Here is a 15287-nt window from a genome sequence, read left to right on the forward strand (position 1 = left end):
TGGTGCTAAAAATCAGTATTAAAACTTTATCTTAAAAAAATCATAACAAAAAGAACATGAGACATACAGTAAGTACGAACTTTGGAATGATGTAGGAAATCAGAGCAAGGATTTTGAAAGTACGCAAAGATCAAGAGAAAGACGATATATCCTACATTCAAAGCATGTGAGGAAATGAAAAGTTCTCAAATAACACACTTTTAAATAAACTGGTGATGAGTACTGTTAATCTAAACTCTTTGTTCAAGTGTCTTAAGGAAAGCTAAAACATAATGCTGGAATTTGCAGCCATTATTTCTAAGCTTACCATTGACTATAAATTCAATCATATCATTTCAGCCATGGAGAATCCAAGAACTGCTTCCATTTTATAGTTAAAATTGCAATTTGCCACCTATCCTCTAGATTATGTGTTGACTTTAACTAAGATAATCTGCTAAAAATCAGACTTGAGTACAACAGTATAACCAAACACACTATATAGCAAAAATTTGTCACTTCTACAGAAGAGACTTTAAAAACAAAAAAAATCCAGAAAATTTAGAACATAAGCGATCATGGTGACATATATGACTTATTGCAGAAACCCTCAAGACTACAAGTCTTGTTTCAGGCATGATAAATAGCACTTAAAGTTAGCGTATGCATTTAAAACTAGTAAGAAAGTTAACGCTTAATCTTTCAATTACCTTGAGTTTGGCCGATGAGCATGCCCATTTGTGTCTATGCCTAGCAAATGCAGGAACAGAACAACTTTCTCTTCATTTAGTGCAGAGAACAATGTTTGATTACTTCTGGAAGAATTAAAGAAGCTCTGTATGGAATAAGCCATTAAGATATTAATCTGAGTACAATGGAAAATGATAAGACAGCCTATTAAAACTAAAACACAGCTGTTTTCATGTCAAAATACTGGTTGCTATTAGTTACAAAAGAAAAAATTAATTACTTCCCAATTTACTTCTTAGAGGATAACTATAGCCAGTCCAAAGTTTCAGCTTATCTAATACAACACTCCTCAAGTTGAGGAGTCTTTGTCGTGGGTTTTTTGTTTGGTTGGTTTGGTTCTTTCTTCTGTGTTTTTTTGTTTGTTTGGTGGTTTTGTTTTAGGGTCTTTTTTGGTTTGTTGGGGGGTTTTTTGTGTTATTGTTTGGGTTTTTTATTTTCTATAGGCAGAAATACCAGACAACTGCATATCATCCCTTCTTTGCCTCCTGTATGATCACAACAGCAAACCATTCCCGAGCAACACTTTTGGTTTTACACTTGCATTGATTTATCAATTTCAAGCTGGAAGCAAAGGTCTCAAATACTCTTGCTTTGGAAGTAGGTTCTGCAGGACTGAAATACCAAGCTACAACTTGTTTGCAGAAACTAAATTAAACCAGAACAAAACAAGACATACTTTGCAAATACATCAACTACAGAACATACATCTGCCTTGCACATGTCCTATTTAAGCATCCCTGAGGCAGATGCCGGGGGGATTTTCCCCTCAGATTGAATGAGTCTTGACATGGCTATTCTGTGTCAGACCAGCCCTATTACGACAATGCAAAATGCAGGCAGACAGCTATTCCAACATGATCTCCTTAGTAACAGCACTGCCCAAGGAAACAAAGTTGGGTAGGGTTTCAGTTCAAAGAACACCCAAAGAACCTTTCACTACACTAATATAAAGGAAAGTGTCTTTGAATTTCATGCAAGAGTGCAGAGAAAATGCTGGTAAAGCCAGTGAACCATTTCTGCCACTAAAGGACAGAGCAGTCCACCATACACCTGTGACAGTGGTGCAGCTCTTAAAAACTCAAGCTCACACCTTGTGTAAACAAAAGTCACTGTCCTTAGAGGAAGACTAAACTGACAGCAAGAGTATCATAGTAAGCCATGTCAGGAAACCATGGCAGTACACAATTCCACATTTTTCCCTCCCTTAATATACACAAGCCACATGGACTAATATTTGCGTGCTCTCAACTTCAGCTCTTGTCCAAACAAAATCATGACCAAAGTCCAGAGATATTTTAAATAAAGATACAAGAACAAAATCCGATCACATTCAATAGTAGTATAATTATTTCTATGGAGATTTCCACGTCCCGCAGGAGTCAGTCCACCTGCACATATTTGACTGCAGACTGAAGAAGCTTTCCAGAGCACACCAGTAATTTGCAGGATACAGTATAATTATGTTTGCTATTTTTAATAAAATAAAAGGAAACAACACATCAAAACAGACAAACAGGAAACTCCCAAAATTAAATCCTAAAATGTAGATCAATATTAGAAGGCAGTTATTTTTCCATCATGGACTGATTAAGCAAGAGAAACCACTGTGAGGAAGACAAGGCCTGAGCTTCTCCTCTCCCACCAGACAAGTCCCCATGATGTACCAAAACCACCTCACTCTTCCAGCCACCTCGTAACCCAGAGCAGCAGCAGCCAGAAGAGCTTGCCCAACCTCTGGCTAATTAAGAAGGAGACAACAAAAGGAAGATGAGTGTAACCTAAGATGTGGCATCTTTTCCCAGAGTAAATACCAAACTTTACACCACGGAACTTTTTTTTTTACATAGTTTACAGAAAAAAAAACAAATAGGAAGTTCACCCCAACGAGCTATCTTAGGCTGATAAAGGTGGTGAGCTGGTAAGCAGGACACCAAACAGTAGAGGCAAAACCCACTTCACCTTGCTCTGGAGGTTGCTGAACTGTTTGCCCAGCACTATCCTTGTATCTCCTCATAGCCTGCTAAAGGTGTCTTCTGTTTGGTACTCACTATTCCCAAAACTTGAGACCTACTGCCAGCCAACACTAGTTTCCAAGCCACTATTATATGTTAACTATATTTTTCTGGGTTTTTTTTTTTTTTTTTTAAATTTTATTTTGTTTCCCTTTTATTTACTCTATTCACTGATATTACCCTCCTTGTATATTTAAGCCAAATGCCACCAAGAAGTTTCAGGGATGGGAGTAAACAACGAAGAGGCTGAGAGAACTCAGTTTCTCCAATCTCAAGAAAAGGCAATTAAGGAGAGATCTCATTGCTGTCTACAATCACCTACTGGGATGGTGAGGAGAAGATTGAACTAGACTGCTCAGAGGGCCTTGGTGATGGGACAAGAGGAAACTCATCATTTGAAATGTAGGAAATTTCAATAATATAAAGAGAGTTTTTAAAATTATTTTTTAAATCATAACTGTAGCCAAATACTGGCTCAAAAGATTGTTGAATTTCTGCCCTTGAAGATGCTCAAAACTTGACTGGGCAAGGCCTTAACTGGACCTCCTTCATGCAGGGAGTTGGACTCGATGACCACTACAGCTTTATTCCAACCTTCTTCTATCATTCTGGCAACTTTTCTATGATTTTCTGGCAACTAACAACAAATAATGCACTGGCTACAACTGATATGCAATTTAGTAAGATCAGCAATAAGTTTCCCATTAAAACATACACAGTAAACTGTAAAGTTAATTATAATGTAATACTAATTAAAATATTACAAGAGAAGTTCCGTTACAACTATGCAAAATCTTTTAGTATCATCTCCCTGCTTGGATAGGAGAAAGAAAACAAGAAAAAACACCACCTAGAAGGTCTAAGCAAATACATGATTTACTGATGTCTGAACAAAATATAGGCTCCACAGATGTTTAACATAAGTTGCTGGGGATCATTTGTTTCCCCAAACAGAGCCCTCCATGGAAGCATGGTCCTTTCATAGCGCTGATAAACTGTTGCTGACTGCATGGATGTACGGGGAGAAAGTGACCAAAAAGCTCCGTCGCACATATATCCAGGACACATTAAATTGGTTGATTAAAGCTGTACATGCTGATGTGTGCTGATGCAAGATTTTAAATAGCTATGCCAGTTTTTAGATGTAAAATAAATGTACAAAGGCAGGATAAACATATATAAACCAGGTTTATATCAGTTGAGCATGCTCCTACACATATTTAAAATAAATAATTCAATCACTGTACTGCTAGTTGCTAGTTTCTAGCTAGTTGCTAGTAGAGCAACCTGTATTGAAATCCACTGGCAGAAATCAACATCAGGTCATGGCACCGTCTGCAGAGCTTCAAAGTTTAACATCATTCAATTCTCGACTTTGGCCCCTGCCCTGCACAGAGGAACAGTCTGAAGGCTTGGTCTGGCCTTCTTCAAGCCAAAGGAAGAATGAAATACTGTGTCCAAAATGAGAAAAGAAACCAAAAAAACCACATTTGTCATCTGCACCTACATGTCCACTTAAATCAGAAGACATCAACTGACTATCTTGAGCATATCCTACCCTGTGGTCATAATAAGTTGTGGTTAGACCATTACTGGGACTCATCTCCAAGACTGAGTTCCTGGAATTTTAACCATTTTACCCTAAAAAAGAATTCAACCTTATAAAGCTGGTTTTCAATAAATACTTAAAAAAAATCAGAAATTCATTAAAAAGACCATTTTCTTTTCCCTGTTAGTTAATCAAGACTCCCAGTATTTTGCTCCCTCATTTTTCTTTAGCACAGACTCGAACCATTATCTAGGTAAAGGTTATTTAACTGACAATCATTGTACCACATCACACTAAATTATACTCAGTCCCTTAATTATTTTGAAAGCTTCTAAAAAAACCCCAAAACCAGAAGAAACCCGCAGTCAATCAACTCCATACCCATCTGGATCTCCAAGCCACTCCCAAGCTATTACCACACATTAAAATTACCGAGTTAACCCAGCTGCAGATAAAAGCCCCACTCAGTCTAGTCTACACTAAATTTTCGCTGTCCCAAGAAAGGGCTAGGATCACCTTGTAGCATGAGCAGATATGACAGGAACTATCAAGTATCATACATTTTTTTCCTCCACTCGTGATTTAAGCAATCTGCTTCTGATCCACACAAACAAAACCCAGTCAGAGTTTCTCGTCTCCTGACCAACTGAATTATTGTTAGTTAGCACTTTTTAAGAGAACAAGCAATTTCAGAGTGCCAGCACTAGTAGCCCAAACATTAGTTAGCCATTTTCCATTTTATCCTCATCTTTTTTGAGGCAGAGGAAGCCATAAGTGGCCCTCATGATGCTTGGGACCTGCTGACGGCACAGTAGAAAGAGGGAGTACACGTTAGTGTCTTTCACTTCCTTGTCCAGGGTTAAATAATATGTTGTTAAATATTTGAGATGAAACTCAATGGAGAAAAAAAAAAAAGTAGGCAAAGCAGAATTTAGATTTCAGCAAATTGTCATTGTTACTTATATATAATCTCACCAGCATAGCTAAGAGTTGTTCAAGTTATGATAGCAGTGACCTCAGTTTCAGTCAGCCTCAAGTTTCACGCTTCTGAAGCAATCACTGATGTGTAATTGAAGAGATGATTAATGGAATGAGTGTTTTACACCAATCAATCAAGTCCTATCCATTCACAGTGTGAAATTTAGATGGGCAAAATAAGGCTTTACAATAATGGTGCTGGTTCCAAGGAAGAAGTCATTAGTAATGACACATATATTAAACTTATCATTATAGTTTGAAAGAAAAAATGCCATTAGATGTTTTGAAGCAAAAGAAAGGTAGTACCACCCTGACATACCTGTACAGCTCCAAATGACAGCAGGGTGCAACTTTAAGACAACAGCTATTCAAATGTAATTGACAGCCTAATTTGATTTGTATTATTCAAATGCATTACAACACGCAACCTGGCACAACTGCACATTCAGGGAGAGGATGGCAGTTAGAAAAAACGCCTTTTCACCTCCAAACTCAGAAAATCACTTATTTTGAAAATTAGCAAATGATAACGAACTTCTCCACCCTATGTCACTGTTTAAAGCAGACCCACCCTTGGCTTCCTAGTAGAGATGCTGATTTGGTTTATTGATGTATTTGGTTTTATTTGATTTATGCTGGTTAGCTAATGTTAATGTATACAGCCCCGAGAGCTTGTGGAAGAAGTTTTATTAAGTCTTAAACTCCATTAACATTGTTATGAGATCCAGAAACTAACTCACCTCAATGCTCCACTGACACAGATATTTATACACCAATACCCACTACTAGTATTTCTTAATCCAGGATAAGTGGGGTAGCATGGAATAACATGAATGTAAGAATTAATGAATAATCAAAAACTATGTGCCTTGGACTGTTAACACTTACAGTGACAGCATCACAGAAAACACCAGGGATGAACCAGCACTGACCCAAGTCAGCTGAGCAGAGCACCAGGTGAACAAGTTACACTACTTCAGGGCCTAAGCTGCCTCTGTCCTTGCCTTCCTCCCCCACCCAAACTAACCATGACTCCTCTGGCAGCCACAACATAGCACAAGCCACTGTACATAATCAGGAGCCAGCTACATGCATCAGAACAAGACACACTGCATGATAACAGTGGGTACAAACCTGACAAAAAGTCGATGATATTGTCCATTTCTCTCTCATAATGAACACTTACCATTCTGCCATGTCGTAAAACCTGTTATAAAATCCTTAACTAATCACATTCAAGATTTTAAAGGATCTGTACTAATCTAAGATGGGTTTCAGATTATATGCAAATTTAAGACAAAGAAAAGCCATAAATGTTTTTAAAGGGTATTTTTATTAGTGTTAGGTTTTTCATTAGCATTGAATGACAAATACTTCCTCTAAGCTTCCATTACACTAGGTATGATAATCAATTCAAGCAATTTTTTACTTATGACCCCAAGTGACAGGTCTTTCAAAAATTTCTTACTTTCTAGTTCTATGATAAAGTTAACATGTTCTATGATGAAGTTCACATCCAGCTGTGCTTTTTATACACAGGTAGCATAAAAAGATTCTCTGCTCACCTTAACATGATCAAAAACCCACAAGTCAAGCTTGGCTGCATCATGTGCTCCAAAGTCTTCACTTTCTGCTGTGTAGCAAAATGTATAAACGTGATCTCCAGTAGCACCTGCAAAAACAATATAGATGGGATAAGAGACAGAGAAAAGTTTTCTTCCTATTCTCATAGTCAAAAATACATTAATATTAATGCATAGGAGTAGAAACCTATCAAGAATGACAATCCTGAGAGAAGTCAAAGTAGTTTTCTCCTCTTTTAAACTTTCCTAATTATTTATGGTTTTTTGACATCTGTGTACCATTTTAACTCATTAGCTTATCAGCACCTCAGAGAAATGAGGAGCAATGTTATCCAGTATACTCAGATGAGGAAATAGGGTATGGAAAAGCAGACAGGAGTAGAACAAATCCCAGTTAAAGCAAATTAAACAGAATTTAGTTTTGAATCAAGGAATTTCACTGAGAAACTTCTAACAGAGGAGGCTATCCATTAAAAGCCTTGTTTGAACACATGTGTTTTGAGGCTGGGGTACGTTTAAGAAAATGTACTTAGCTTTTGGTTGTTAAACTGAATCATACAAGACAATGCTCCATCAATGAGGCCTTTTACACAGGAAAACATCATACATCACATATAAGGCAGGCAACCAGAGGGATGTAACTTAGTTACTGTACGTCAATTATAAGAGGCAACACAGCACTGAAAGCCAAGTGGACAACTTCAGAAATACAATATTCAAAGTCTGCATCTTTAAAACATGAATTCAAAATATAAGAGGGAGAACTACTGGACTGTGCTCAGGCATAAAGTACAACATGAGGACCACTGATGCAAAAACACAGCATCTGGACAAGACAATTTCATTCTGTCCTCACTGTCAAGAGAGCAATGCAGAGAAAGAAGGTGGGGTGGAGGGGGAAGATGAAGACCTAGAAGAAAGTAAACTTCTGAAGTCCTGGAAAGATCCAAAGTTAGGTGGTGTTTAATGAAATAATTCAGTCAATGGCCAAGCTGTTACAGCTCAGGGATGCTACTTCTAGCGTGACTATGTAAACTCCCAGAGGGGAAAATGTTCTTCAATCAGTCGATGGCCAGAGAGAATAGAACTGATTTGCTGGATGTCACAATTATATAATGCAGTTTTGTAAGCTTCCAGGCTCGTCAATGAACTAACATCCCAGTATAAGGGAGCTGCTTTACAAAGATTATGTCCAAACCCACACAAGGGATGCAGGTTTTTCAGGGCAGGAAGATGAAAACTGGCACAGATTTTCTGCAGCAGCTCCCCCCTGCCCCCGGGAGATGTTACTACTACTTATAACCCAGAACACTCGCTGCAGTTCTCACAGTCTGAAAGTAAAGGAAGAAAATACTCCCAGGCATTAAAAAGTGAATTTAGGAGTTCCAATTGGTGGCTAAGTGAGTTCAAAAGAAGAAATAAGCCCTGGCCATCACTGTCAGAATGACTGATGGTTTAAGATAGTAGAGTGCTGTATTGTTTTACTGCAGTGTCACAGTGAATCCAAGACCACCTGTCTTTGAGAGGTGCCATGCCAAAGCAACCAAATGAAAGCATGCCGTTTGCAGACCGGGCAAAGAACACATCTACTACTTACCCATTTCTAATTTCCACCAGAGCCAAAAAAACCTGCCACCCAACCCTGCATAGCTATAAAGAGAAATAGTGGCAAAATGAAGCCATACTAGGAAAGTTTTGGAGTGCCTGCCTGCATAGCTTATAAAATAATTCTTTTTTTTTTTTTTTAAATAAGAAACCCTAATATGCAAAGTGTAACAAAATATTATTTTATTTCTGTTGTTTGAGAGGTGGCAGGCAACAGTATGCCCAATACTTTCTTAAAGTCTGGGGATGAGGAAGCAAATATGGGACAGAGAAATAAAAGGAAACCAGGGATAAAAACATCCTTTTGAAGCGAGCACAGAGCTCTACTGGGTTTGGTGCTGCCATTACACTAAGGGAAATAACTGGAGGTGCCAGAAACTCCCACACTATATACCACCTATTTCTGTTGCAGACTTGTCTGGCACATCATCTCACCCTCAGCATCAATATTCAAACATTAGGATCAAGGATCAAGTTATCATCCTCTTACAATAAGATTTACATCCTGTGGAAAGCAAAGCTCTTGCTGTGCTAGTGGGGCAGGCCCTCTGTCTGACAAGCCTTTCATGGGTTGGAGCCCAGACCAGCAGGAGACTTTTGCTAGCAAATTTTGCCGGCGCAAAAGAGGGGAAAAAAGAGTGAAGGCACAAGGACCATCAGACACTGATCTGACAGACTGTGGGCATCACAAAGCTGTCATTAAACACAGCCAGATGAGGAATATGAGAAATTCTGCATTTTTCTTGGCATGCTATAGGAATAAGGAACTAGAAGAGGAGACTCAGAGGTCTGTGCGTCCAGAATAACCCTGACAAAGGCTTGTCCTTGGCTGTCCTCATGGTCTTGAAGATACCCTTCTTCATACTCAAGCTAAACAATGACTCTAGCCTTGCTGCTAGTTTCCAAGAGAGAGAAAGGGAACCTGTGGAACAAATGGCAATCTGGGTGCAAAGGACTAATAATTGCTTCCCTTAACAGAAGCAACAGCCTCAGTCCTTTTTTCAAGGTGGCATTTAATACTCTGGATTATATTCCAACCTAAACCCATGACAAAACAGTACAGGACTAGACTATTCAAGTCAAACCTCAGATTCTGGCAACTCTAGCAGAAAACCTCAAAATTTTAAGGAGCATTTTGGAAATAAAATAGGCATTTTCAAAGGACATTATTTTCAGGTAATTTCAAGGTCCTAATCTATAAGTATCATAGAAAATAAGGTTAAAATTAGCATACTGAATTTGTGGTGCTTAAGTTTAAGTATTAGAAACTAACACCTTTTAATCCTGCTTAAGATATAAGTATATTGCACACCAGTTCCAAAGGCACTTCGGACATTTTCTCAGACTAAAACACTAATCACACAGTCATTGAGACTTCGACAAATTTAGATTTCATGCATATCTATTTTGATATTGAAGGAGATCCGTAAGTATTTACTTTCTCTATAGAATCCTCAACCATTTCATTGAAATATTTATTTTATGACAGGAAAAGGACCTGAGGAATATAGACAATGATAGGAAACAAAGGATTTTTCTCTCCTTCTCAAAAGACCAGCAGGTGTTATATACTCTTTATGCATCGTCCAATGAAAGCAGTGCAACAGTTAATAAAATTCTGAATATTTTGGTATGATAAAATACACACAATCATAGAATGGTTTGGGTTGGAAGGGACCTCAAAGATCATCTAGTTCCAACTCCCCTGCCATGTGACCTATGTGACCTCGCTAATTTGCAACATGGAAAAGAGAGAAATTAAGTTATGCTTCCCTATGTCCTTTTTTGCCTTTTTTGTAAAAGTAAAGAACAAACACTTCATTCCGTTCCCTTCTGAATTATAAAGCTTCCCCTCTTTGGAAACAAAAAAACAAAAAATTTATTACAAAATCCTTTCTGTATTACAAAACTTCTCCTCTTTGGAAGGAGGGGAAATATCTTTTTCTACTAAAAGAAGTTAATCCACCTTTCTATCATGAGAAACTATGATTCATTTTCCCACACAACATCAACTTCTCAGATACAGTGCTACACTAAACCTTTCTCAGTTTTTGTGGGATTTCCCTCCCCCTGCAAAAGAAAGCTCCATTGTTGATGCCACTCAGAACAAGCCATATCAAGAGACACAGCAACAGGATGGTATTACTGTTGTACATCCCTCCAGAAAACATCAAAGCTGCTTCCAAGTCCTCTACTTATCTTCTTATTCGAACAAAACTAGCAGGACAAGTCTCTGGGAAATTCTTGAATTTCCCAAATATTTTCCCAAGAACCTATCTCAAAAAATGTAAATAATCTGTGCAAGGGCAGTGTACTACCTCTCCCCTCTCCCCAACCACTATCACAATATTCCCAAATACCAGTTGCAACCTGAGGTCATGGGAAATTATCAAGAGATATTTTCACAGCTTACCATAAACTTATGAGGATCAAGCAAAGAACAGAAAAGAGATGTGTGTGCGTGGAATATCAGGAGGAGAGGGAGAAGAGCCTGGAGTTCAGCAAAAGTTCAAGAATCATCATGAGAAATAGGATGTACACTTTTTCTAAACCAATAGTAGATTCCACTCCTATCCTGCCTATCACATTTTTCTGATTTGTCAATACCAATACTTAGAACAGAAGAGCAGCATATGCCCCTAGCTTGTCCCCTCTTCACTTCAGTCTGTTTTATTCTGAGATTATCGAAAGCGTGTATATGCCCTTGTTCCAAGAACAAAATGAATTTAAACCTGGAAACCCTTTAAATGTTTGAGCATGCAATCTCTGCATGCTCAAAGACCAATTGCACTGGGCTGACAAGACTTTAACACACTGCACAGTATGTGGGAAAGACCTCAGATTCAGGAATAGTACCAGGCAGTTCCTGCTTACATATAGTTCTTCCCTTTAAACATTATTGTTCTGGAGTAGAGGCAGAATAACTCACAATAAGCTACTTCTCCAGCTCAGACCCTCAAAAAAAACATGGCTGCAGTTCTATCACCTGACTCACTGGGAGCTGCATGCAGAGGAAGAAAAACCCCAGCTGCAGGCTTGCAAACAAGAGCTTTAAACCTCAACCAAAGAAAAAAAAAATTAGGTCTTTTTAACTAAGGATGTGGTTTTTTTAGTATGCTGATAGAATTAGGTAAGGCCTATTTAAACAGATGAGTAATAAATAGGGTTATCATCTTCAAAAGCTTGCTTCTTTTTCTCCACCCAGTCTTGAATTCATAAACTAGAAATCAGGTGTACCCAAGTATACAAACTGGAAATACTTCATTCACCTTCTTTAACTCAAAAACTGTAGGGGTCTCTATTTTACTACTTGATAACTATGTGTTAAAGATTCACAAAATTTAAACCTTACCTTTTGCAAACATTGGCAAAATGTCTGGGCTTCCCCAGCTCCAAGTATATTTACTTTGATTGAAAACAGAGTCAAATTCCACTGGATTCTCCTTCCATCCTGTTAAGCAAACATACCTGGATTTAAATGGGGTTGCCAGAAGATCTCATTGACTAGGATTGATATTCCATGCAAATTTTTTTTTTAAGTTTCCCTTATATTATTTCACAATTAACTCCACTTTGCAAGTCTTTGTTTTACTTCCATGTCAACCTCTATTTGCAATTAGTCCCCCATTCATTGGAAGTGAACTGAAAATCTAAGCCAATCTCATTATGCAAGGATTCAAACAGACAAAACACAGAGCTGGTTTACCTTCTAAATAGCTAAAATTCTCCTGAATTCTAACTCCCCTGATGTCTGAACGCAGCTTTTGGCATTTTAGGCAATAAATTACACACTCATATATCATATTTCCAGCAGTCACATTCCACCTCATCGCAATAAAGCCTTCAAGATCTTCTGTTTCCATGACAAGGCAGCTGACAGAAATATAAAGATGCTCTTAATGGCAATACCTGCCAATCCTGCATTTGTAGCAGACGTCAGAAGGAAGAACCTTTTGATTAGGAACACGGACAAGACCAAGTAATTCCTCTTACCTCCCCTGTCCAAAACCAACACACAACATTACAAGTGTTCAGGCCTGGAAGCCTTGGGGAAGGTAGAGGACCACACAAAAGACCAAGTCAGTAATGCAAAGGCTTGTTCCACATTATTAACCACCAAGCATGCAGTAACAGCTAGTTCTAGACAAAACACATAGCTGGGGTTTTCGCTTTATTTTGCTACTGATTCTCCAACTCAACCTAGCTATGGTTCAAGCTAAGACTGCATTTCACTTCTTGTTTGCGGCATCTACTTAGCCATCTCCCATTACACCCCAAACAATAATTAAAAACTGTTACATGAAGAGGTCACTCCATAAGATATTTCTGCTTTTAGACTCAGTGTCCTAAATTTTATGTAAGCTATCTTCATAGCTATCAATATTAAGAGTGGGAAATCCATCCAAAACTATTCAGAGATTGGTAGGGGTTGGAAGGTACCTCTAGAGATCATCTAGTCCAATCCCCCTGCTAGAGCAGGATCACCTAGAGCAGATGATCTTTTCCATATAATCTTGGTATGCAAACCACAATGCAGGTATTTATCAATAGTCACCTAGAAGCCCAGCACATCACAAACATCTTATTTTGGAGGACAGTGCTCAAAGCTTGAGGATCAGCATACCTTTAGCAACTGCACTGACATCTTCATAAAATCCAGCTATAAGCGCAACGTGTCCTGGCCTGGATTCTGTTGGGACCCGGGTGTGAGAGATTCCCCAGCTGCCATTATTCTCCAGAATACTCCTGAAACAGGACACAAGGCAGTTAATGCTTATGCCTTCTTGAAAGTACAATGAATTGCAGATAAAAAGAGTGACAAGTAGATGTGAGGCAGGAAATACAAAAAACCCCGGTACTAAAACAGATTTTCACTACCGCCTGCTGCGCAACAAAATAAGCAGAACATTAACCTGCAAGTAGTTCTATATTATAACACCCCACAGAGAACATTACTATTGTGGTCCATCAGCACCGCAAACAGTCAGGTTTAGCTGGTGTTCTAATACTTTTAGAATTAACATACTGGTTTTTTCTCCTGCTTTCTGCTAGTTTACTTCCCTCCCACCCCCCAACAGATTGTTTCTCCCTGGTGTTACCTTTTTTTGCTCTTTCCATTTAGCTTGAAAGTGTCTAGTTCAATCTTCTCTTACTCATTAAATATGCTCAATTATAATTAGTTCTTGTGACCCTGTCTACCTTTATCTATGCTGAATATTGGAAATAAGCATCAAGAGAATTTAAAAGCCACATAAATCTAAGGTGCAAATCATTTCAGCAACATGGAGAAAATGGAAGTAAACCTTGTATCTTTTGCAATTACACCAAAGTGAAGGAGAATACCTCTCACCACAGAAATACATAAATTGTCTAAGTAGTATGCACATACAATAGGTTAACGGATAAAAAGCAAAGAAAATAGAGGACAAAGCCCAAGTGTAAGAAACAGCCTCATAAACTGCTCTTGTCTGCTGAAGATATGAACAGCTGAAGCTTGCCAGAGAGCAAGCAGTAAGCATCACCATATGCTGTTTTCTTGTCTCCATCTTCTGGAAGAAGAGAAAGATTCACTGCCCACTGTCAGAGCAAGGGGAGAAAGAAAACAAAACACACCAGGACATACCTTTTTACTAATGTTTAGGAAAAAAAGCAGCAGAATCTTCCGAACAAATTCAAAGTGTTTTTTAAGAGTCAAATCTACCAGGAAATTGTACTTTTCTGGTTCATGATATAAGCTACAAAACTTGCCACACTTTTATTGGATGTGTTTTAGCCCAAGTAGATTCTAAGTTCATGCTTTGTGACTTTATTTTTAACAGAGATTTTATACAACTGTTAATTACAAGATCCATATACTAAATATATTTCTCACTAATGAATTAAGAATCAAACTACAACCTAAAATTTCAGGCTCCACCCTAAGCTGGTAGGATTCACAGTTTGCTTGCTTTTTTTTTTTTTTTTAAACTCATCTTAGACCTCACATTCTCAGGCATACTTGAAAGCTCACAGGACTATCTGGAGTAGCCCAAATATTACAGCAAAAAATGTAAAAGGTGATATAGCACTCGGACATGTTATTCCTAGCTCTCATCTCAGCTAGGTTTTAGGACAAGTTGTACTGAAAAAAGGATTTAAGTATTAAATGGTTTCTAATGTATTCTCACTGGATCAAAATGTATTTTACTAGCATTAATGGAAGATTTAAGACGACAATAAAACACTTTTGGCCCTCCTCATGCTTCATTGTCACAACAGGTAGGAAATTAATCAGAATTTTATTTCTATTGAGTTGGAAAGTAATCCTTTACCTTTCCTTTTCAGGATCTGAAGTTAACAATAACACATATTAAGCAGAAAAAAAATATAGCCAGATATTGTCATTTACCTGTTCAAAATTCATTTATCTATTTTGAATTATTTCAAAGTCTTTTACTCAGAAAACTTGTTTAAAATTTAATTTCCTTGACAGTATAAACATTTACTACCCATAATAACAATGAATATGAATATGATATAGTAATATGGCTGAAACATGACAGGCAAGGAAGAAAACATCTTCCCTGAAATCACCACCACCACAGCAATTCAGACCACCTACTGTCCCTCAATGCTGAAAAACAGATTTTTCAAGAATATTTACAAGAGAAAAGACTAGGTACTTGGCATATGTCAGCCAGCAATCTGCTCCAAGCCTAATGGATATTTATTATTAATTTCATGTATCTAGAAAAAAATTGCTTCTATTTATAGTGTATTGCTACAAGAATGGTTCTTGCTCATTTAAAGCTAATCCTTCCTCACTAACGACACAGTAGTTCCCAAAATGCT

At 37.9% G+C, this 15287-nt stretch overlaps 1 protein-coding gene across 20 annotated transcripts in view; it reads right to left on the reverse strand.

Moving 5' to 3' along the window:
* Positions 1–15287, reverse strand: part of PIGN (phosphatidylinositol glycan anchor biosynthesis class N) — a 108310-nt gene that overhangs the window by 74543 nt on the left and 18480 nt on the right. For 19 of the 20 annotated variants that reach the window (XR_008575768.1, XR_008575771.1, XR_008575769.1 and 16 more), the window contains exons 3-6: positions 13081–13202; positions 11809–11907; positions 6834–6940; positions 690–814 (exon numbers count right to left, since the gene is read on the reverse strand). Coding sequence is in view for 15 of the 20 variants with exons in the window: in XM_054815821.1 (XP_054671796.1) it covers positions 690–814; positions 6834–6940; positions 11809–11907; positions 13081–13202 (453 nt within the window). In the remaining 5 variants the exon portion in view is untranslated. The remainder of the gene's footprint in view (positions 1–689; positions 815–6833; positions 6941–11808; positions 11908–13080; positions 13203–15287) is intronic. The other variant, XM_054815823.1, reaches the window with a different exon arrangement.

Source organism: Grus americana, chromosome 2 (assembly GCF_028858705.1).
Source record: "Grus americana isolate bGruAme1 chromosome 2, bGruAme1.mat, whole genome shotgun sequence".
NCBI classification, from domain to species: domain Eukaryota; kingdom Metazoa; phylum Chordata; class Aves; order Gruiformes; family Gruidae; genus Grus; species Grus americana.